The following is a 24248-nucleotide window of genomic DNA, read 5'->3' as shown; positions in this document are numbered from 1 at the left end:
GTAGCATTCAGGGTGAGGGTCAATGTAAGTTTTGTAAAGAATAAGGGTGAGTGTCAATGTAAGTTTCGTAAAGAACAAGCCAACACAACGGTGGGGTAAGAAGGGGAAGCAGCATTCGAGCAGCCATGAGGGCAGCTCTCTAGAAACAGTCCTTGCAGAGAGACTCAGGTGGGCTCAGACCCGCCAGCGGCACAGCACAGTGTGCGCGGGAGGCGGCCCCTCCTACCCCGAGGGCTGCGGGGGACCAACGGGCGGGCCCAGAAGGCAGCCAGCAGGGCCTGGCGGGCGGCCACTGCTCTTTAAGAGAGCGCTGGGGGTCACGGCACACAGGGCTGAGTCATCCTTTGCCTGCAGGTTTGTTTTTTAATATATAAGATAAAATTGGCATCAACTGGTCTAGGAGGCTACGAAGCTCTGGGCTGACAGGCCCGAGGGCCCCTGGATGGCCCGGACGCCCCCCCGGCACGCGCTCCCAGACCTGCTGTTTCACCCTCTCAGGCGGGCTGTGACCTCCCTCTGAGAGGAGGAAACGGAGACGGTCGCGAGCAGCACCACGGGTGGCGCGGGGCTGTGGGCCACTAACTCGGAATGCGGACTGGCCGGAGGTGACAGCACTGGTGTCCAGGTGGCGAGCGGCACCGCACACGGCAGCTTTCACTCAGTGCCTTTTTATTGCCATTGGGTTTGTGACCGTTGTTGATAGAGCGATGATTTAGGAGCAACGGGTGGACTAAAAACCGTGGCTGGGAGGCTCTTGGAAGAGAGGGGCCGGGAGCTTCAGAACCTGACGAAGGTGGCATCGATCTGCCGCACGGTGGGGAGGGCCAGCATGATCTTCCGCCGGTACTGGGGGTCCTTCTGCAGGGGGTTCCGCTCCAGGTACACAGTCTCCAGGCTCTTGGCGCCCTTGAGCTCGTCCAGGTCACTCCAGCAGTCCAGGAGGTTGTCGTTCATCTGGGGGAACACGCGCACATCGGAGAAGCCTTAGGGTGCTACAGCCCCGCACCGCGCCCCCCTTCAGAACACGACAGCCCTGCCCTGCCCCTTCAGGTCATACCAACCCGGCCCCCCAGCCTCCCCACGTGGGGCACGAGGCCCCCGCTCAAAAGAGGGGTGACCAGCACCTCACAGGGCCTTCCATCCATCACGGCACATCCTGGCCGGGCTGCGTCCCATATGGGATGAACCTGGACACGGTGCCACGACAGGGGCAAATCCATGTTCAGTTCAGCAGAGGGGAAACGGAGCAACCCCACCCCACCCCACCCCACCCCGTCTCCAGGCAAAGTGCTGCAGCCGGTTCGGCTGTATTTCCTACAAACCATCCTCGGCCATTGTCCCCAAGGCCTGACTATGCGCTCTGATGGCAACACGGACAACAGACCAGAGGTCGCTCGCCGGACACTCAGGGCACGAGGGGCCTTGATGGCGTGCACCCCCGGGACACCCACCGCCCGCCTCTGTGGCGGAAATGCCGCACCACGGCTGATCCCGTCCAGGACGCGCCACGTCAGGAGGACGGGCTCAGAGCAGGTCAGGAGGCCCCGTCCCGGCTCTGCTGAGGCCCGCGGGGCTGGGGTTGGTGGGTGGGGAGACCTCTCACTTTTCAAACCACCATCAAGGTGAGGGCACGTAGGGCCTCTGGGTTGGAGCACCCGTCACCCAGCTTGGTCCATGCCTGTCACGTGGATGTCGTGGCCCTTCTGCTGGGGCTCCAAGAGACCAGTCTTCAGTTTCCAAAGAATACGGCAGACGGCCAAGTGAACACAAACTAGAGAACTGCCTCTGTGAACGTGAGACGTGCCCTGGATGGCCGGAGTGAAGGGCGAGGGCAGGGGGCTCAGGCGGCACCCGCGGGGACATCACCGTCATGGCTCCCGGCTGTGCTGTGCCAGCAAACGCTCAGTAACCGGCTCCCAGGAAAGCTGAAGAGCCCCGACGTGTCGTGTCTGCCAGCTTCTGTGGCTGACCTCATGCTGACCATAGCACTGGGAAGAGAGGTGCACGGCAGAGGCTCCAGCGCGTCGCCGCCCGTGAGCTGACAGGTGACAGGGCTGGGTGTGCAGGGTGGGCGGGGAAGCTGCCCTGAGTGCATGCCCCGCACCTGCTGCCCTCAGCCCCTGGCTCCGGCCACACCTGGTTCTAGAAATCACGCTTCAAGAGACACCAGGCCCGGGGCCCGCCATGCACATGGTGGTGGGAAGGGCAGACCTGTTCCCTCGGAACCTGCGAGGGCAGAAGCGGGGTGGCCGAGGTCACACGGCAGCAGCCCCACTCAGAGAAGGTATGACATCTGTCCATGTGTGGGAGGTGAAGAAGCCGAGGCCCTTGACGGCCCATCCACTGCCACTTGGTGGGGACACTGCAGAGGCTTCGAGCACTGACCAGGCACTGGATTAAGTCTCGAGAGAAGGGCCCAGTTTTGCCGCAGCACCAGGGTCTCCAGGGAGGGAGAGGATGACGGCCACGCTGCAGAGCGGCTGTGTGGTGGGGGTCTTCGGGGGGAAGGTGAGAGCAGCCTGGAGGTGGGAGTGAGGACCAAGACACCGCAAGCCACCTCCAGGTCCAGGGCTACGTTCACAAACGGTGACTGAAAACCTAGGCTCGGTTTCTTAGGACGACTTCCTTGAGTACAGATCACATTTTCCTGTTGTACACCTAGTGATTTTGGATTGAACGCTGGACGTCGGGGCTAAGGCGGTGTAGAGGTGGCCACAGGCTCGGTTCCACACTCCTTCAGGGCGGGTCTCCAGGAGGCCAGGACCCTCTCAGGGTCCCCAGGCCCTTCCTGGTGGGAAGCTCCGAGCGCAGCCTCCTCTGGACACACCGCTGCAGCCTGCTTCTAGGGGGCTGGAGGGCGTCGTAGCTGAGCCTGCGGCACCTACCCCTAAGGCCTGGCCCGTTTGGTGTCTAGCTGGATGTCAAGGGTGCTGGTGAGACCCCCACCTGGGCAGGGCTGGAGCTCCATCGTCCCCCAGCTCTGCTCTCCTCCAGCAGAGCTAGTGGGTGAGCCGCGAGAGGGGTGGTCTCGTGCCCAGACTGCCCACCGCTCAGCCACAGCCTGGCAGGCAACCCCCACGTGGACTTCCGGGGCCCTCCTCTGCACAGCTATCCCCTCTCTCCAACACCCTGTCCTGAAGAGTCCAGCTGCCATGAACTTTGACCTCTGCGTCTTCAGCTCCACAGAACTGCAGTGTTCCGCTTAGGAAGCTGGTCCTAGGCAGAGCAGGGCAGCCCAGGGCTCACTGTGTCATCCCCGTTCTCAGGGCCTGCGGCCTGCTGCTGCCTGCTGTGCGCTGCGCGGACGGAGCAGCCTCGGGCCTTGGGGTCGGTTCATGGTGGGAGGGCGACTCTGGCGCCAGTTCCACTGTCACAGCCAGTCTTGTCTTTAATAACTCACTGCACGTTATGAATCTCCCACAGAGCTTCTCCTCGATTCTCCCAGAGGGTATACAATGCAGGGTTTCTCAGACTCGCCTGTTTAAGGAACGCTATTTTCACAGAACTCCACGTGGGCCTAGTGTGCCCCGTGCTTTGGGAAAGCCAGATTTCCAAATCCCAGAGGCCGGCCTTGTGGAGGGCCCGAAGCCTGCTTCTCAGCACGGAGCCACGGGGACCCGGAACTCAGAGCAGGACTCGAGGTGCCTCCACCGCAAAGGGAGAAGAGCTGTCCCAGGATAAAGCCTTAAGCAGTACTCTGTTAAGCGTTAGTCTACGACGCTCCTCTCGTACAACATGAGCTGCCCATGTGGCCAACGCAAAGTGTGCAAAACCAGAGCCAGAGGGAAGCAATATCCCCCGTGGCGGTGGCCGCAGCTGCTCGGTTACCAGAAAGAGGCCGCTGCAGTGGAGAGTCACGAAAAAGACACGCATGCCTTAAGCACTTTTAACTTGCAACGTGCGAACAGCACATTCATTTAATAAAAGTAGCAATGTTACATTGCTTAGGAGAAGTGAGGTCTTTTTGCAGCAGAATCTACTTAGAAACCGTCTCCCACTCCGCTGGCGGCTGACGCTCCGGCAGGGCCGCCATCTCCTCGTCTTTCTCAACAGAGTCGTTTGTGGCTGACACACACTGTGTGCTTCCTGTGTCACACGTCACGGCATTTCCAATGCCACCGTCCTGTTAGTCCCCGCTGGTGCGCTTACCGTCTTTATAAACCCCAGGTCTTATGGTTGAGGGTATTCCACAGTACAGCCAGCCACAGGGCAGTTTTCTCTAGGATTTAGCGAATGTGGACCTGGGAGTTTTACTCACCACCAATGGCACATTGTAAAGGATGTCTTTGACATAGGTAACTTTCAGAGATTCTTTTCTTTTTTAAATACATTTATTTATTTTTGGCTGCGTTGGGTCTTCGTTGCTGCGCTGGGGCTTTCTCTAGTTGTGGCGAGCAGGGGCTACTCTTTGTTGTGGCGTGTGGGCTTCTCATTGCGGTGGCTTCTCTTGTTGTGGAGCATGGGCTCTAGGCGCATGGGCTTCAAGTAGTTGTGGTGTGTGGGCTCAGTAGTTGTGGCTCACGGGCTCTAGATCTAGCATAGGCTCAGTAGTTGTGGCGCATGGGCTTAGGTGCTCCGCGGCATGTGGCATCTTCCCAGACCAGGGCTTGAACCCGTGTCCCCTGCATTGGCTGGCGGATTCTTAACCACTGTGCCACCGGGGAAGTCCCCGGAGATTCTTCTCTTTGTATTTTTCCAAAATGGAACTCAAGACCATTCACCTGTATTGTCTCCACAGAAATTCCAGGCTCTCTGGAAGCCTCATTGAGGGAAAAAAAAAAAAAAAGGCCTTTATGTCTCTTTTTTCAAGTTCTGCACAACTGAGATGTAAAGGAGCAAGGTGTGATGTGAGTGTGACCTCCCAGGTACGCCCGTCTTCTTAAAGAGTCTCCCAGAAGGTGCACTTTTTAGTTTTTTCCATCTAGAATGTTTCCCACTTCCTCCTCTCATTTTTTTTCTGTTATATGAAGTCGACCTTTAAAGACACCCAGCTACTTGTCGTGTAGAAGGACCCTTGTTCTGGATTCAGCCGCCTGCTTCCCGCGGTGTCACCTAGCTCGTTCTCCCGGACCCTCTACTTCCTGACAACTGGAAGTTAGGTCTACATGCTTGGTTACATCACACTAAACATTCCTGGTGAGCACACTTCATACATGAAGCACATCGGGGGACACAAGGCATGAGGCTGTCCCACTACCGGGGATAAGTCTGATCCTGTGGACACACTGGTGGCGCCCAGATGACTCTGGGGAACGCGTCTCCCCTTTGCAATCAGCAAACTCTCGGCGGGGCGACACTTGGCACATGTGCGAACACCCTGCTCGTCCACGGTTTTAGAGTCTGGTGATGAGCCTGCCTGAATCCCAGACTGGAATTCCGCTACAGAACATCACCCTGGCTGACATTCCCCAGCAGACTATCTCGTGGTTTTCAAGACCCAAACTTCATAGGATGCATGCATTTCCCATCACAATGGTCTTTGGTGGCTAATGTTTATATAGAAAATTTACATTTACTTCCTCTCAAATTCAATAACATTTTAAACAAAACTGAAGTGTGGGAGAATTCCCAAGATACATTTCTCACACAACAGAATCACTTCAACAGAGGGGACGCGTGCCTTGTATGTTGCTGGCATCAAAGAAGGTGTCTGTTACTTCACACAAAGCTGGGGTTCAGGAGAGAGCAAGGGAGAGCCCCTAGGAGACAAGCCAGTCTTTTCATCACCCCGTCACGGGGGTGGAATCCTGTTTTCTGCTGCATTCTGTTGGCTGGAAGTGAGTCACTAAGGTCAACACACACTCACGGGGAGGGGTTACACACGGCGTGAATATCAGCACCTTGCGGGGGGTGGGGGCACACCTAGCGCCGTCTCCCTGCTGGGCGCCCTGGGTGCTGGCCTAGCCCCAGCCTCCATCTCTGGACCCCTCTTCTGGTTGTGCGGTTCCTCTGTGTGGTTCCCTGGCCTCTTCGGAGCCAAATCCCTTCGCTCCAATGCAACCGGCTTACCACTAGCCACACCTGCCTCCGGGGGTGGGCTGTACACCAGACCCCCGGCTCACGGTGGCTCGCTCGGCTCCCCCAGCCTCTCGAAGGCTGGTTCCGGTCTTCCCAGACTTGCTCTGGTGTCACGTGCTGACAACGCCCAAGACTCAGTGCTACCGCTGAGGGGCAAGGGACATGCTCACAGCAGGCCACCTGTGCTCTCGGGAAACCGGGACGATCTTTTAAGATGAGGAAAGGAAAGCACACAGGACACAAGCAGGGTCAGCAGGATGGCTAGACAAGGAAGAAGCACGCCTTAGACGCAGCACGAATCTTGGATCAGACTGAGCGCATCCGGACGACGCTCACTTTGCAGACGGCAGTCACCGGGTGGAGCGTGTGGTGGCGCCTGCAGGGGCCACCAGGCAACAAACGTGCTTCAGGAGGACACCGTGTGGAACCCTGACACTGAGGACTTCAGCTTGGGGGTCATCCTGCCACCCCCTCAGAGGAGTCTCGAGACATCTCATGCCCTGTTTCTCCTCCTCTGGGCTCGGTGACACTGCTCCCGAGACAACACTGTCACCATGAGGCAAACACAAGGCACATTCTGGGACGACTGACAGCAGAAGCCCATGCGACACCTCCTTCCGCGGTGCCGGTACACCCCCGTGCTGGGTGCACTGGCCCCTTGGCTGGGTCTGGAAGCCCTTCAGTCATGTGGCAATCCTCGGGTCTAACCGTACACTGTGCAGGGCTCCTCACACTTTCATGTGACCGCAGTCACCCAGAATCTTCTAAAATGCCCATTTTGGTTTGGTCTACATCTGGGGCGTGGCGGGGCCCGAGATCCCGCGTGGGTGCCGAAGTCCTACAGCCCTGCCCACAGTCCCATTCCACGCCACAGCCTCCAGGGCTGGAGTAAACGGTACCTCACTCGGCAGGACCAGTGCAGCTGAAGTGTCATCAACCCCTTGTGTATTAAACTTACCCAGAATTCCTGCAGCTCTGTTAGATGGCTGACATTTTCAATCTTTTTGATTCTATTTGACGCAATGTCCAACATCGTGAGTTTGTTCTAAAATAAGGAAATAAAATTTTTCCTGGATTACCTCAGATCAACAACGAGCGCGCGACCATGCACACAGCGTTGGGCGCTGAGCTTAGCGCCATGAGGCGAGCTGCCCTCCCAGGACGGGAGTGCGCTAGCAGGGGGACAGCACTGCCCACCTCCTGCAGCCTCCCCGCCCACCCCCAGACCAGGCCGAAGACACAGAATCCTCACGACTGCCTCACTGCGCTCTCACCATTGGGGTCTGGAACTAGTTCCTTCAGATTCCAAGCCCCAGGCTCCCAGATCCTGGCCCGCAAGGACCCCAGCGACACGCCTCGTCCCGGGAAGGGCAGCTAACACGAGGCCGGGGCTCTGAAGAGGGGGTAACAGTTGCAGCAGCATCTATTTAGTGCTCAACCCAAGGAAACATACAATTCCAACTGATCCTTAGAACAGTGTTTCCTCTTCTTTCAGGGCTGAGGAACCTGGGGCTTGGCGGGGGTGAAGGGGCCCTCCTTCCAGCACAGGAGGAAGGGCGGAGAGGAACGCCTGGGCACTGAGGGACAGCGGGTGGCCACTGGCCTGGAATTTACAGCTGATGGGAGAGAAGAAAGAGGGGGCTCAGCCCCACTGGGGACAGCATCTGGGGCTCGCCCGTTGCGGGGCAGGCATCGCACTGTCTCGTGGAGACGCTGTGCTCGACCCTCTATTCCAGAAATGTCCAGCAGACACCTACTTCCCAGCACACATCAGCTAAGCCCGAGGAATTTTTTTTTTAAAGTTCACAGAGTTTCAGGATTTCACAGAATAAGATTGTAGTGAAAACGAAGCCTTTAAAAGCTTGCACTGCTTCCTGAAGTACGTTTAACCACACCAATTGGCAAGTTTTTCTAAAATCAAAAGGGAAACATTACAAGCTGGTTGACAGCCCCCGACAATACACTCTCTTCCTCTCTGCTCGTTTCTGATTGCGGGTTGCCTTCTTACATTTTCTACTGTGTTCCTGGGATTCTGACTCCAAATACCAAGTTTTAAGGGAAAGTTAAAAAAAAACTCTCAATAAAATAAAAACAAAGCCCACAAACGCACACACGAGCAGGCAGCCAGAAGCCCTGCCAACCCAGAAGCGCTCCGGCCCTGGCCTCTGACTCCTTGAGGGCCGGGCACAGTGTCCTGTGCCGTCTGGGCCGGGTGAGGAGCCCTTCCACTGGCTTCTGTTGGGCTCCTGGTGTCCGCTCAGATAGTTGGGTGACTACAGGGGGCTAGGAGGCGCCTGCCTGCGGGGCTCGGCGACTTTCAGAGCAAACAGGGACTCGGGAGAACTCTGCAGAAGGGGGCCACCGTGGGCAGCAGGGCGGGGCCAGGGCAGGCCCGCTGCCCCCTGCTCTGCGGTGCTGGGCGGCGTGGGATGTGTCAGCGCAGGAACCGGCCAAGCTAAAGCATGTGCGGCCCGCGGCAGGATGTGACCCTTGTGCAGCCCCAGCAGAAGGGCTCAGCACCAGGGGCACCCGGCTGCCAGAACTGGCCCCAAACGTCCAGGAACAAGGATTCCGTCATGGGCTCAATACTACCTCGTGTTTTCCTGGGGAGCTGGACAGTGTTTTGAAAGCTCATTCAAAAGCAAACCAGTAAGAATTGCTTTTAAAAAAAAAAAGGAAGGGGACAGGGTGGGGAGAGCACGCACAGGAGAGATTACCCCGCTAGACCCACAGGAAGACGACCCAGCACACAGAGGGGCAAACAGAGGCAGCAGTGGGGGAGGACTCAGCTGTGGTGTCAAGATGGTGGATCTGCCATTTGGGAAAAGGATACTTACTGCCTGATCTCACACCACAAAGGTAAATCCCAGATAAATTAAGAGATAAAGCTTAGAAGAAAGTATAGGTGAATATTTGATCTCTAGTTGAACAAAGGTCTCAGAGGAAAGCCTGTCTCATTTGATTACAAGAATCGCACAACGACTACCTTTAAAGCCACAGCTGCTATTTTTCTGTTTTGTTGCAGAGGCCCCAGAAGGGTGCGGTGCTGACCCCAGACCGAGGCGCAGCGCTCCTACTGGGACAGTCCTAAGCTCTTGCCCCGTCCTGTGCGCCTGGGACCCCGCTGCTCTTTTGGGCCACACCGCTGCCACGCCCTCTCCTGCGTGGACCCTCCGCTGACCGTGGGGACCGGCGGGGGAGGCCAAGGAGCAGAGGGGGCACCGCCCGGCTCCAATCGCATGGCCTCCGCACGGCCGCACCTCTCAGCTTAGCCTCAGGGTCCCATTCTGCACCGGCCGAGTGTGCACCCAGTTTACACACCAGCTCTGTAAACTCTCAGTTTGATTGGAAGGCAGGGAAAGGCGACCAGACTCACTGTAGGCAAATTCTAGCTTTTCTAAAATTTTGTATGTAGATGTTGGTGAAATGAAATTCAGAACGTGGATTTCCCCTGAAAACGTTACTAATGGTGGCTAGGCCCGGGGCTGAGGCGCAAAGCCCAAAGGAGACTTGACGAAGATTGAAACGCTGTGTTTACAACAACAGAAGTGACCAATCTGGTTACACTTGCTGGCAAGTCAACAAAACAGGAAAAAAAACCCAGTAAAATTGAAAGAGTAAAAGTATTTTATTTGTCTTGAATACTGTACTGAGGAAAAGCAGGTTTGCCTGCAGGCAGCTGAGGGGCGCAGGGGCTTCCTGGGGGCTCAGGGCCAGCGCTACCCCTCCCTGCCCAGCGCCCCTAAGGCTGTCCTGCGCTGGGCGGGCAGGGCTGCTGAGGGGTGGGCGGGAGGGAGTGAGACTGTGCAGGATCTGGGCTGGGGGGGCGCTGCTGGCCCCGCGGGCTGGGTAGTGGGGCCCGGAGCGGGAAGAGGGGGTGGCTGCTGCGCCCACTAGCCCTCCGTGGGACAGGGACACCTAGGAGCAGCCGGGGTTTACTTTTTTCTTAACTTTAATTTATTTTTGGCCGTGCCCCGCGGCATGTGGGATCTTAGTTCCCCGAGCAGGGACTGAACCTGCGTCCCCTGCACAGGAGGCGCAGAGTCCTAACCACTGGACGGCCGGGGGAGTCCCTGGGGTTTACTTTTTAAAAATCTTCCCCAACGCCTACAGGGCCATGCAGTGAATCTACCCCCGCGACACACAGCTCAGCTCAGCGCCCGCTCAGGGCTGAGCAGATACCGCCTGCGTCTGTGTTTCCCAGCGTGAGGAGGGATGGAAAGGTCACTAGGACAGACCAGAGGCAGCGAGTCCCCTCGAGAGCCCCCCAGAGGCTGGTGTGTGCTGCCTGCCTGTCGGACACCCCATGACCCCACTGCCCCACAGGCGGCCGGCGGGCTTACGTTGTTGTCCAGGCCCTCGATGACCTCGATGCCGTTGTGGCTGAGATAGAGCTCCCGTAGGTTCACCAGGCTCTGCAGGCCCTCGATCTTGGTCAGCCGGTTGCCCTGCAAGAGAGAGAGTCAGAGCAGCAAGGACGCGCGAAGCTGCGTGGCTTGTGGGAAGTGGGGCTGCTTACCGTGGGTGCCTGACAGCGGGGCATCCGGATACAGCTGCAAGAATGGGACTCACACACACAGAAAAGGAAGACCGAAATCTTGGGTCTGCTGTACTGGGCTAAAGCTCATACGCGGGGTTAAAGGCTTTTATGCAAAGCACTCACTTTTCATCTACTTGGGGAAGGTCTACCTCAATTTAGTAATTCAAAAATGTCAGAATCACAGAATAGTTTAAAATAAAATCAGTTCTCATTTCTTTCAGCAACTACTATAACTCAAAATAAAGCCTAACGCCCTCTTCTTAAAGAAGTCTGCGGAACGTCTGCTTTCCAAAAGGCACCTGTGGTTTTAGGGGACCTGCCACGCTGAGGTCCTGTCCTCAGAGCACCCCGCCACATCCTGCCTCAAGGGCCTGGTGCCACTTGCCTGCTTCTGACAAAAAGGAACAGGAGCTGAGGCGCAGCCACGTGCTTCCCAACCCCTGAGCCAGGCCGCATGCCCTCCGCATGGACGCGGGAGGGCCGCTCCCACCGTGGAGCCCAGCAGGTTTTGGAACGAGCTCCACCTTCTGAAGAGACCCTCTGGCTAAAAACCAGCTCGAACTTTTACTAGGAAAAGGAGCGTGATGCTTAGAGAATGAAACTGTGGTCCAGCATGCGTCACGCACGACTAAGGTCAGTGAAGTATAATGTCTCAGTCGCTCCCTGCCGGTGAAACAGAGAGCCCATCAAAGCCTGGGCCCTGGGCCTGCAGGACGGGGGCGGCAGGGGCGGGGGGGGGGTAGGGCGGTCAGTACCTGCATGCTGAGGACTGTCAGGTTGGTGAGTGCGTCCAGGTTCTGAAGCTTAGTGATCTTGTTTTTCCCCAAAAACAAACTCTCCAGGCTGGTTAACGTGTCAATATTTTCAATTGCCTGTGAAAATCAGGACAGGGCAGCGCTTAGCTACCCGGGGAAGAGAAAGATCTCTGGGCAAGGAGAGAGAGCTGCCCGGGGCGTCGGGCAGGTGCTTCTCCACTCTGGAAAATTTCCCATGCAACCTCACGTGAAAGCACAACATAAGAACACAGAAAAGGTGGGGGTGGGAGCGAGGCGTCAAGGCCCCCCCTTACTTGGGCTCACTCCCGGACCTCGAGTTTCCACAGAGCCCTGGAGCTCTCGGGACTTCTCAGGTCCCTCAAGTCCTAAAATTCCGAGTTGCCACATTATTACGTGACTCTATGTAGGGTTTGTTAAAATGCATTCCACAAGAGACAGAAGCTGGGAGCTCTGGGCTTGGGATGCCCTACGGGATTCCTAGAGCAGGTGCCCCCATTCCCTGACTCTCCGCCCCTCTTCCTGTTTCTGCCACCTGCTTCCTTGCTTCTCCTTGCTCCATGCCGGTGCTCCGCCATTCAGCTGGAGATGGATCTCCCGCAGCGCCTCGGGTAGCAGCCGGCTTAATCAACGCAAACTGACCAGGCCTCAGGCCGCCGCCTCCTCTGAGTTCACTGCTCTCCCAGAACAGGTTAACGACTGGCTTCTTCAGCACTAAATGACCAGACTATGTGCACGGGAACACAGTGGGGCGTCAAGCAAGTGCAGACCGAGCATCTTGTCTGGCCCTTCACAGCAAGATGTGGCTGGGGGCAGTCTACGAGGGTGAGGATTCAGAGGCAAGGCATCCTTAGCTGCTACACCTGCATCAATTTGTGACGAGCCACCTTTCTCTTGGAAGATTCCATAGAGAAATACTTGATAAAATGCTGACATCTGGGCCACTGTCTAGTTTTAAGTGTGCTGCTTTGCTATTTTCAGCCGTATCACCACCATCGTCATGAGAGGCCCTTTGCCAGAACCACTCTCTTTGGTTTGCATCCTGTCCAGCTCATGAGGGCCAACCTGGGATGACCGTGTGCTACGAGCTTCCAAAAGTTGGACAGAGGGTCACTTGCGACACGGAGGGAGGGGAAGAAGTGCTCCGAAACCCCTGCCCCCAGCCGCTCAGCAGGGGAGGACAGGCCAGCCGAGTACCAGGCTGCGTGCTCCTTCCTACGGCCCTGGTGTGGGGCGAGGCACCGGCAAGCCAGCCCTCTGCTGCCTTGGGACACTTTCACTCTGCAGTACATTCAAAAGCAAAGTGTTTGGGGCTGATCAGCTCACCTCGGGCAGAACCTAATGGAATGGTTTGGTAAGAATTATGTCATGGTTTGAATGGGGAGCAAGTGAACTCTACGTGCAGAAGAAAGGCTAGACCGCTGCACCTGGGCACACACTCTTATTAATACTGACCTCCAGTCAGCACTTTTTCTTATGAAAAATACAGCCGACCGCACACCCTGCACCCACACCGTCCAGGCCACGCAGCCGCCACGCTCGCACCTACCCGGATGCGGTTGGACCCCAGCTCCAGCATCTGCAGTTGATGTAAGCTGCTTACGTTCTCAATTTTATTGATTTTATTGTTGACCAAGAAGAGCTTTTTCAGTCGTGTCAACTTATCAATTCCTTCAATGTTTCTCAGTAGATTAAAAGAAATATCTAGAATCCTGGGAACAGGCAAAACATTTATTTTTTAATGAGTGTAGGTCACACAGAACTCAGAATGTAATTAACTTAGAGGCAGCATCCCGACCTGGGGGACCGTGCCTCACCCGGGGGCGGGCGCAGAATCTGTGGCTGCCCAAGAAGGCCCGGGAGAGCTGGGAGGCAGCCTACAGGTTCCCGATGCCTCTGGGCTCACAGGATGGTGTTGAGGGCAGAGACCATGTCCTCCCTGAAGAGACCAGCCAAAAGCCTCCACAGGTTTAATTTGCAGGCTGGGACTGTGGGCAAGCCAACGCACCCCTGGAGCCAGGTGCAGGGCAGGACCCTGGGGCAGAAGTGGCCTCCCTGGGCCTGAGAGCTGGGGCCCAGGGCTGGCTCTGGGGAGGCTGGACGGGCCCCTCCGTTGTCTCCCTGGGTCTCACGACTCACTCCAGCTCTGTCAGTCCCTCCAGGTTCTCAATCTTCTTGATTTGGTTGTCGTAAAGATCCAGCTCTCGAAGACTCTGTAGCTCCTCTAGATTCTCAATGCACTTAATTAAATTTTGACGGAGGCAGAGAGTCTAGGGGACAGAAAGAGGGCAGCTGACGTAGGCAACAGGGAGGCCAGGAGAAAGCGCCCGCCGTTACAGGACAGGTCTTCCGGGTGGGAGGACGTGGTTTTCCTTCCCGTTTTCTAGAAAGCTGCTGACCTTGGAAAGGACGGGCAGACACCCAAGGGAGGCTGGAGGCAAGCCCCATTCTGAGCAGACCTCCTTAGTGAGGGAGGCAGCGGGCAGCGGGGGTGCTGTGTCCCAGCAGAGGGAACCCTCAGAGGCTCAACTCTGAAAAACAGATTGGGCTGAAGCGAGTTAAGGACTGCACAGGCTGGGGTGTGTGTGGCTGCAGGCGGGCTTCGACCTGAGGCACTGCAGGCGGCCGCATGCCCGAGCCACCGCTTGAACCTGGGGCGAGCCACCCAGCCTGCCGTCTGCCCTAGCAACCCTGCCAGGCTCAGGAGGAAAGGTGCCTGACGGCAGCTCCTGGTGCGGCCTGGCACCTTTGCAAGGACTGTCACTTGCGCAGAACTGACTCTGTTCTGGGTTTCTCTATGTCCTTCGGGCGGGACAGACTCTGGAGTGTCACCTCCCCTGCAAGGACGGAGTTCCTCTCACCTTCACTTTCTTCAGCACCTCGAACCCTTGAATTTTTCCAATGCGATAATGATTCAAATCAACGTCCTGAAACAAGACGAGACCTAGCTCAGCTGCAGGCAAGCGCCTGAAGACATGCTTCCTGGAATCGGAGCCACGAGGAGGCCGGGCAGCGGGTGGAGGCGAGGGTGAGGGGAGAAAGGGAGAAGCGCTACACGGAGTCTGCGCAGACAGGGGGCGGGGACTCAGAGGCGAGCTGCAAAACGCTCCTCGGTTCAGCTACCACGGGTAGCGGCTTGACGTAAAACTGACCCTCCAAGCGGGTGGGATGCGAAACCTACTCTCACCCCTTTGCCCCTTAGCACAGAGCACAAGCCCATGCTCTGAGTCCCGCGTCCCCACCGACGGCCGGCTGTGGGCTCAGGGGAGGCCCCACAGGCCGCCTAGACACAGCGGCTGGCTCCGCCCTTCCCAGATCATTAATGCGCGGTGCTTCTCAGAGGCTGGGGATGGCAGGACCCCACCACATACAATGCAATCATCTGACCCATATAATTTGAGTCAAAGGCGTTTCATTTGGTTAAACAGAAATGGCAGGTCAATCACCGGTATTAAAAACAGTAAGAACACAGGGTCTCTGAGCCAACGGAGACAGGCTCAGACAACTCCTTCCAGGGAAATCACTCGCTAATCTGGCACGCTCGTAAAAGATACCCTGACGGTCAGAATGCTGTCACCATGCCCCCCGAGGTTGGGTTGAGCAGGCAGCATTACCTCTGCATTTCTGTCCAGGTTAATGGTTTCCATATCCACAGGCAGCTCTTGTCCTTCTGAAACAAGAAGAAGAAGAAAAGCCCATTCAGAGCCCCCCGTCTCCAGGAGGACGCAGACCCTGCGTCCGCGGAGAGCTGGGTTGGGCTGCCTGGGGCACAGAGCCAACTCGAAAGCAGAGGAGAAACCAGCAGGCAACACCCGGAGGGCATGGATGACGCAGCAGAGCTAACATCTGTCTGACAATGGTCACCCTTCAAGATCCTCAGTTTCCTGAACTCAGCAAACGCCTCCAAACTTCCATCTGTGCCGCACAACTTCCCAGGAAGGGAAATGCAGTCTGACGCTGTTGTCAGAAAAGCCGGGGGAGGGGGAACGGTGACCGAGCCTCAAGTGACCCCAGCCAGGGGCCAGGAAGCTGCCCACCGCCACCTCCTGGTGATGCCCGAAGCTGCGTAGCTGGTGGCAGCCTGCCTCCCGGTCTTTCCCTTCTTGTCTGTGACAAGAAAGCAGGTCATTTGAATATAGATCACGCTGTGGGCACATCAGATGTTCTAGGATGTGCCTTCTACTGCTTTGGAAAGTGGCCCAGCATCTACAAACACGTCTGTCTGCAAAGAGCGAAACAAAACGCTCAGCTCAACAGACAAGATTGAAGAACCTCGCTGAGCAATTTCCATGCCCCTCTTGCCGGGCAGGACGAGGAGCCAGTCCACCCTGGAGAGCGGGCCTCCCGTCCGGGGGCCTGAGGAGGGCGGCCACCGCTCCCGCGCTGGGCTCTGGGCCTACTGCAGCACATCGTCTAAAATGGTTAAATGCTCTCCCCAGCCTGCATGCATTAGGATCTGAATGAGGCCACACACTGTAACTAGAGGGCATTTCTATAAAGTCCCCGTTTGTTCTTGCAATTCGTTGTTGAAGAAACTGGGCCGCCTGCCTTGGAGAGGCTCCTCCTCGGTGGCAGCGGCTCCTCCATGGTGACTGCTATCTGGCCTGTGCCCCCAGGGACCGCTGGTCACCACTACCGTTCGGCCTGCTTCCTTCAGCTGCCTCTCCCCAACGGCAACACTGCATATGCTCCTGCGGCTGAGCAGGCTCACAGCCCCAGCCTCACGCCCCCAGCGCCCCCAGCACGGGGCAGCTCGCAGGCTGGACTGGAGGCCTCGGAGAGGCACGCCAGATGCAGGCCCAGCCTGACAAAGACGTCCTGGCTTCACACTGGCTGAATTCACCGCGCCGCCTTTTCCATAACCACCAACAATGGCTAGTTAAAAAAACATGTCGGGCTTCCCTGGTGGCGCAGTGGTTGGGAGTCCGCCTGCCGATGCAGGGGACACGGGTTCGTGCCCCGGTCCAGGAGGATCCCACATGCCGCGGAGCGGCTGGGCCCGTGAGCCATGGCCGCTGAGCCTGCGCGTCTGGAGCCTGTGCCCCGCAACGGGAGAGGCCACAACAGTGAGAGGCCCGCTTACCGCAAAAAAAAAAAACAAAAAAACCCCCATGTCATTTACTCTAGTTCAGCCATAGCTTTACAAGATGTCAACCAACCCAAAAATTAAATAAAAGGAGCTGGGCAAAACCAAGAGATATGCCCAAACGATCCCCCTACAAAAGACAGCACAGCCAACGGCCTGAATTCAGGAAGCTGCAACGAAAGACGCGCGCTACAACAAAGGCAGGGTGTCCAGGACACATGGTCACAAGGCTTAAAGGGTTCTGTTTGTAATACATCCAGCACAGGGCAGTGCTCAAAATGGCAGCTTAACCTTTGAAACAAAGTTACCAGCCATCTTTCCAAACCTATCCTGTATGTTTTAAGTTTTAAAACAACTTATAGAAAATAAGTGAATGGTACCAGTTGTCACGTTTGAATTTGTTTTACTTGAACTTAAGATCTAAGTAAGTACAGGTAGGAGCAAGTCCTGGTTTCTCTAAGGACCTATAAAAATGCACCTTCCTAGAGGACTTGTAACCAGCTAGTAGCCTGGAAGAAAGAACACCGGATCTAGACAAGTCGGGGTCCAGTCCAGGGGCTCCACTTTGTAGCCATGTACCCTAGGGCGAGTCACAGTGAGCCTGTGCTCACAAGCCAGGGGAGAGCCCATGACAGGGCTCGGTCAACATGCCAGGCATTCAGATGTGAGGGCAGGTGACACTCCCACCGCTTGGCCTTCCTGTGACTGAGTCAGCAAGAAGAGCTTTCACCCATCACTCCCGTGTACTTATTCCACCCACATCACTTCCAGAATATCGACTCTGAAGCTCCAAAGTAATGTGACTGGTACTTTTGTGGTAATCTCCTTTTGCCTTAAAATTAGGTTGCCATAGTTACCAACCATCTTCACTGGCACAGACCATGATGTTATTTTAAAAATTCGTTTTGTTTTAATTACCATAACGGTAATGCATGACTATTAAAACTTTAAATACCCATACACTGCGTATAAACCTAGAAAATGCAGAAGGTGCGAGACCCTCTCGAGCCTGCTGTAGAGAGACTGCCCCCCGGCCCTCCGGGGCCGGCAACAGTTTGATGTGTTTTCTCTCTTAAGTAAAACTACATACTATTATTCTATTATTATCATTTTAAAAATAAAGATAGGATTTTAACACGCATCCCATTTGTAAAGAATTTGCTCTTTTCACCTAATAATATATCTTGGACATCTTTATGTCTGTTTCTATGGTTTCTCTCACTCCTCTGAATGTAAACTGATTTTCTAAGCAAGCAAAGAAAACAAACAAAAAAGGCTCAGATCATAGTTTGGGAGGGTGAAAACCCACCATTACAGGCTGAGCACTTACTTTTCTCATCTCTAAATTCATTTTGTTGTTGTTAATCACTAAACCAACTTAGAAGTTGATCCTCAGGCCTATAAGTTTGGTGAACAGAACTCAGAAATGACTAAGAGAGAATCAGTTTATGTCCACGGTAGGAAAAGAGAGCACGCTCGTTAGCCGAACTGTTTATTTCAAATCGCACTTTCTGCACATGTGGTTAATAAGACAATCTTCTGGTTCTGTTTCAGATGACACATTAGTATCAATATCGTTAGTATTTGCCTTCAATGGAATTAGGAAAAAGTTCATCCTGCCTGCAAGCGCCGTAAGTGTGTAGCTGGCTCAGGGAGCACCTCAGAGGGCGCCCTACTCCCACGGCCCCTGGCCACCCACCGAGGGCCTCCAGAGTCAGCCAGACAAACACCCAGGCGCCACCCGGGGGCCCATCACATGCCACAGAGCCCCATCCTCCTCCCGCTTAGTGAGTTTAAGGTTCTTAACTCGGCCTGGTACCTTCTGGGTCCTCTTCCCCCCGCTCCTCTCCGTCCTTGAGGCTGTGCGCACTGAGCTCGGCCACCATCCCGCTGCTCTGCTTCTTCCCTTCTTCATCGCCCGACTCTTCCGATTCCACCCGCCTGTCAACTGAACCCACACACATCCATAAGAACTCACACCCATGTTAGGGGGCCCTTTGAGGAACATATAACAGATTGACATCCAGTTGGAAGTCAAAAAGACTTCATTCAAAAATGTTTGTTGAACTCAGTTCAACAAACATTTGAGTGTTTTCCATGGATGTCCCGGGTACCACCTGAGGCATCCAGTGGAGGGGGGAACTGTGGCAGATGGGAATGGGGCACAGCAGGGAGGCCACAGGGGTACAAAGGTGAGTGACATACTATTCCTGCCCTCAAGGAACCCGTGAAGAATTACCAGGTGTTCTGGAAGGCCTGGGTGGTTTGTGATTAAACGCCCTAGCGGTAACACACAGAGAAGTACCTCCTGTCTGGCTCCCTTTTGGCCTGGATGTCCACGTAGAGGGGACCATGTGACCCTCCCGCCACATACCTTCATCCATGCTCCACTATCCATTTGGCCAAGAAAACCAGCCCAGTTCACAGGCCCACGTTCTGAAAGAAATCAAGACTAACTCAAATCAGACTGTGGGCAGCGGGGAGCTCTAGAAAAAGGAGAAGACAGCCAGTAGTGCTAAATGCCCCACGAAGTCACTGATGCTGAATGTCAGGGCACCGTGGCACCAGCGCAGTTTTGAAAGGCTGGTAAATAAGTATTTTTTGAATTAGCAAATCAGGCAGTGATTAAATGTGGCAGGCTGGTAAAAATTCTTTGGCAAGACTGTCAAATAATTTCCCTTTTTCCTAACTTTTTTTGCAACCTCTTTTGGAAATCTGTGGAAGACCTGGAGCACTAATGGATTACTTGGAATCATCAACCACACTGAAAGCATTCTCTTTTCTCCCACTACAGCTTATTTACAAAGGGTTATGCTCTTTGAGGGGAAGGCAGCTACTTCACCTTTGTATCTCCTGCTGGGCCTAGCAAAGCAGCACCCAGGCAAGGACTGCTGGATAAGTCCTGATGAAATCCACCTCTAAAACCTCCAAACGCATTCCTTCTTCCCTGCCCTGGCAACTGCCTTGGATCAGCTACTCATTACCTGTGGCCTCGGCTCCTGCCTGGCCTCCTGACTGGTCTCTTGGTGGCTTGTCTGGCTGTTTAACCTATTCTCCATTGCTAGAGAATCTGAGCTTATTCTAAAATCCAAATCTGATCTTTGACTCCAAAAATTTCTGGAATGCCATTGACTCTTCCTGAGTTTGCATCCTGTCTACAGACACAGCTTTGGCATGTTATTTTCTTTTCCAAGCCTCCGTCTCCTCACCTGTAGAAAGAGCTAGTATAGTACCTGCATCTCAGAGCTGCTGTCAGGCACAAAAACATGTGCATGACACGTACGCAGACATGTGATAAATCAGTTGTTACCAGGCACAGGTGGTCAAGGCTAAGGGACAGCAAGTTCTACTGGGCAATGGTCTGGTGCAGCGGAGCCCAGGGTGGGAGGGGCTTAGCTAATGAAGGGCAGCCAAAGTGAAACAGGGGCATGGGACAGCAGATCAGCACATAAGGTGACTATGCGGCAGCGGGGACTATGGACTGGCTCAGGGTATCAGCAGTGGGCACGGGAGAGGTATTAAAGATTTGGAGAGATTAAGGAAGCAGGGGCAGCAGAGCTTGTTGATTCATTGGATGGGTGGGAGCCGGAGAGAAGGAATTGCCTGGGTTTCCTACTTGCCATTTACCAAGACACAGAAACAGCTAAAGAGGAAGTGGGAATAGGTGGGAGGGTGGGAAGAAGGGGGATAAGAAGAGGCGTTTCCCTGCGTAAAAAGACCTAATGGTCTGAAAGTCCAAGACCCTTCATGTGCTTCTCCCCCCACCAAGGCCCTCCACGACCTCCCCTGCCAGCCTCACCGGCACTCTCCCTCGTTCAGTAGGACTGTGCCACTCCTGGCTGAACTCTCCTCCAAACAGGTCACATTCCTTCACACCCCTCTGCCTTCGTGTGGCTTCCTTCACCTGAAATGACCTCAGCCCATCTCCAACCCGGCTGATTTATAGTTGTCTTGCACGATTCAGCTCAGAGCTGGCTTTGGCTGCGCAGCCGTCACTCACAAACATGCCTGCTCTTCTTTCGCCGCCCCCGCTTCCCTAGCACTTGACACTGGAGACTGTGGCTGCTCTTCCGGAGCGCTCATGAGGCCAGCGGATCGAACAGCACGGGAGCACTCGCAGACACGACTGGCTCTCCGACTGCGGTAAGCGTGTGTATGTAACTATATGCACACATAACACGCATATACTTTTTTCAACAAAGCGGAAGAGTTTGATTTAGTCTTTTTGGAACTATGATCGCTTTGAAAACAGGAAACCGTCGATTTTGTAACTCAGCTCTTGGCTCCTGGTCACCCCTTCCCCACGACCCATTCACTTTCGAGAGGACCCTTCTCCACCCCCGCCACGTTCACCAATGACCCGACTCGGGCGAGTCCCAGGGAGCCGCGCGCCTTGTTTCCTCGTCAGCTGCCCCGGGACTGGGGACTCGCGGGGCTGGCTGAGGAACTCGGTGCGAGGCTCCCACCAGCTGGCGGACGCCAGGGCTGTGGGACCACCGCGCCCTCAGTCCCCACCCACGCGCCCGGCTCGCCCCGCCGCTGGCCCCGACCCTAGGTTTGGCACCTCCCGGGCCGCCCGCGCCTTCCCGGCCGCTACCGCCTCAGCACGGGGTCCCGGGTCCAGGGCCACCCCCGCCCTGCCGGCTGGCAGATGTCAGGGGCTGCGCGCGGCGGGGTCCGAGCCGCGGCCGCAGGCGGGCCGCCCCGTTTCTCCCGGGCAAGGCCGGTACGGGTCGCCGCCCCCCACCCGCTGGGCCCTTCGGTCGCCGCCCCGCGGGGCCGCTCACCCTCCATCATCTCCTGCGACTGTTGCTGTCCCGCGCCGCGCTCCGCCGCCATGTTGGCTGCTCTTCCCCTTTCCGGTATCTATCGCCTCAGGCCCCTCAGCCAATGAGGGTTCCCAGCTCAGAGCTTTGCCAGCCAATGGAATCACATACGCTTGCGCGGCCCCAGAGCCTCATGGGAGTTGTAGTCCTTCCGCGAGGCCGAGCCCGCCCTCAGCCCCCGCGCCGCCAGCCACAGCACCCGGAGGACAGGTAATTAGCGCTCGGGAGGCTTTGAAGGCGAGGAGCGGGTTGAGGGCAGGGATAGTCGGGGCCGCACGCACGGAGCCGAGCCTGCAGGAGAGCGGAGAGGAGTCTGGGAGCCGCTCTGGGCTCGTGGGCTGGTAGCCAGACACGGCGGGGCGGGTCCCTGCGTGGGGCTGCAAAGTGCGGGCCAATCGAGCGCATCCCCGGCCCCTCCGGGCCTCAGCGTCTGCGTCTGCACAATGTGCCGACATTGTTCCAGCGTCGCCGCGCGTACTGAGCCCGTGTGAAGAGGCCACTTCCAGTCAACGCTTAGCGCAGGGCGCCCGCGCTTGTTTCGGGCCCGGGGCCTGTCCGCTACCGGGTCCGCCCGAAGTGCCGGGAGAGCCGCTCGGGGCCCGGGACGCCGACCCGGCCACTGAGGGCGCCGTAGCCCACGTTGGCCCCCGGCTCCGCGGGCATCGTGGGCCGTGAGGGAGCAGCCCTGCGCTCCCCGCCTTCAGGTCGAGGTCTCCGAGGGGCGAGCTCCGCGCTGCTCACCCTTCCTGAGACCAGAGGAAACGGCGTCCGCGGACCGTGCTGGTGGAGGCCCTGTCTCTTTTGGCTCCTCCGAGGCGCCTTAGACAGACTCCGGTGCGTCCCTAGCAACCGTTAGCGCGGGCGTCTCCTCCCGGGCTCGCTGCGTCCCCGCCCACAGGCGCTAGCGGTTGGCCCGTGAGTACTGTCAGTCGGCATCGGTCGCTCTGCCATTGGTCGGTGGGGCTGGAGGCGCGGATGGGCTCCCTCCCGGCGGGTGTTGGGAGGTCGGCGCGTGACTCTCTGCGGCCTCAGGTGAGCTACCCGCACAGGGGGAGCCGGCCCGCGACCCCGCGCCGCCCGCGTGCCCGTCCGCTTGCCGCCCTGCGGCCGTTTGCCCCCGGCCGCGCCCGCGCCCTTCTGTCTGCGCGCCTCGGGGTCTTGGGCTCGGCCTGGCCCCACCTGGCGCTCCGTCCTCGACCCTAGAGCGACTGTGTGTGCCTTGTCCCCCTACTGGAAGGGGGCCAGGAGGAGGCAGACCGCGTCTCGCTCTCGGCTCACGGTGCCCGGCACGTAGGAGCTTCTCAGTAGACGTTTGGGGGGCGAGCCATGGGCTGTAGCGCCGTGTCCATGCTTCCTGACGTCCCCACTACACACCTGGGCTTTATCTTTAACCTCCTCACCAGTGTTTCTTTTCCTAGACAAGGGCCGAGGCCTTGGGATGCGGTCTTGATGACTTTTATTCCCTTACCTTCCACGTCTCGCCCAGTAATCCTATATCAATTCTATGTCTAATTTCTCTTGTGGCTTTTCCTCTCCGTCTTTCTGGTGTTGCTTTAAGTTAAGACCTTATAATTTTTTGCCTGGATGACTGTAACTCCCCCCTCCTCCCCCACTGGTCAGGTGACTTACAAGCATAGACGTCTAGATAAGATCCATACTGCTTGGGCCGGCATAGGAGGCCCTGGGAATCCCAACCAGCTTCTCCAGGCCCATCCCCACCGACTCCTGTGCGCTGAACTCCTCCCCAAGGGCTCTGTGGGAATCTTTCACTTACTGTGGTTCTGCCTGGGAGGCTTCTTTACTCTACCTTGCTGGGCTCAGCCCTGCTGGTGCCTCCTCCAGGATGCCTTTGAGGACCTTTCAGGTCTGAGAGGTGCCTTTGCTTACACCCTCCCTCACAGCAGCCATCATCCTGGATACTCTGTAGGATTCCTTGATGCAAGAAACAGAGAGATAGTCTCAAAATGGGTCTGACGGTGAGTGAAGTTATTGGCCCCCAAGCCTAAAGTCCAGAGAAAGGCATGTTTTATGGTAGGTTCATCCAGTGGTTCAAAATGACATCTTGCCATTTTCAGCTCTGCTCACCACCGTGTTAGCTTCATCCTGAGGCTGGTTCTGCTCTCGGTTGTATAGCAGTGGTGGGAGCGTTTGGAGCTATTTGCTTCCTAGCGTTTGTTCTAGTGGGAGAAAGTCGGTGGCCTCCAGAAGTTCACCCATAAGAGCAAGGAGTACTATTCCAGAAGCTCCCTGCAAACCTCTCCTTCTGTTTGGTGGGGGGTGGGGAGTGTCACTTACACCTTCTGGAATCAAAACTAGCAACGGGAGTAGGATTGCTCTGAAGCACCATCAGGTGCTCTCTGGGTCCAGCTTCCCACATCTTCTGCTCAGAGTGGCTACAAAACAAAACAAAATAATACCCCTCCCCCCAAAAAAAGAAAACACACACACAGCAAAAAAACAACACCTATTCTAAAAACCTAGTCCTGGATTAGGCCTGAGTCAAAACTGAACTTGTAAAAAAGGAAGAGATCTAAGGCTGTGTGAAGCTAGGGTCTGTGTTCTCAGGGGCCAGCCTGGGGCTGTGGCCTGAATGTGCTGTGCAATGCTGAACTAGCTCGGCAGACTGCGAACAGCACAGGAGGCACCAAGGGAAAACGGATTGTCTTTTCTGTGTCCATTTCTTAATTTATCAACTTTAGACACTATTTACTTCCCCCCAGGAAGGACAAAACATTTTGTTCCCTCCTCCTCTCTCCACATTTCCTTCCTTCCTCTCCCTGTTTCTTGTCAGTTTTATTATACAAAGTAAACTTTTGTAATATTTACAATGTATTCTGAAGAGTTTTATTACTTTCTTTTACAAAGTAAAGTTTTATAGCACTTACTGTGTAGTCTGAAGTCGTAATCAAGTCTTCTGGGCTTTGTCTATAGGCTGGCTATAGAAGTGGAAAACTGAAATATGATCATGTTGTTAGTTATTGCAGAATAATTAGTGCATTGAGATG

The 24248-nt window shown here is 56.0% G+C and overlaps 2 protein-coding genes across 16 annotated transcripts in view; one reads left to right on the top strand and one right to left on the bottom strand.

The window, feature by feature from the left end:
• Positions 1–652: 652 nt before the first annotated feature.
• On the bottom strand, positions 653–21393 carry PPP1R7 (protein phosphatase 1 regulatory subunit 7). 6 transcript variants are annotated; one of them, XM_033423756.2, is made up of 11 exons: positions 21205–21297; positions 18792–18853; positions 18225–18365; positions 14946–15001; positions 14193–14258; positions 13471–13601; positions 12881–13043; positions 11314–11430; positions 10362–10466; positions 6977–7063; positions 653–954 (listed from the first exon to the last, which is right to left on the bottom strand). In XM_033423756.2, exons 2-11 carry the CDS (start codon positions 18799–18801, stop codon positions 778–780), a joined length of 1053 nt encoding a protein of 350 aa, XP_033279647.1. In that variant the 5' UTR covers positions 18802–18853; positions 21205–21297; the 3' UTR covers positions 653–777. The 6 variants fall into 6 exon arrangements, with proteins under 6 accessions (XP_033279647.1, XP_033279636.1, XP_004262575.1 ...); XM_033423745.2 differs by lacking the exon at positions 18792–18853 and having other exon boundaries at positions 21205–21379; XM_004262527.4 differs by lacking the exon at positions 18792–18853 and having other exon boundaries at positions 18237–18365; positions 21205–21374.
• The window catches only part of PASK (PAS domain containing serine/threonine kinase), a 40561-nt gene continuing 36621 nt past the window's right edge, over positions 20309–24248 (top strand). For 2 of the 10 annotated variants that reach the window (XR_004482140.2, XM_049712563.1), the window contains exon 1: positions 21563–22077. The gene's annotated coding sequence lies outside the window, so the exon portion shown is untranslated. Of the gene's footprint in view, positions 20561–21413; positions 21454–21560; positions 22276–24248 lie in introns of those variants that run through there. The other 8 variants (XM_049712561.1, XM_049712562.1, XR_004482143.2 and 5 more) reach the window with 8 other exon arrangements.

The sequence above is a fragment of the Orcinus orca genome, chromosome 7 (genome assembly GCF_937001465.1).
Source record: "Orcinus orca chromosome 7, mOrcOrc1.1, whole genome shotgun sequence".
NCBI lineage: Eukaryota > Metazoa > Chordata > Mammalia > Artiodactyla > Delphinidae > Orcinus > Orcinus orca.
This window is presented reverse-complemented; position numbering and strand designations above follow the sequence as displayed.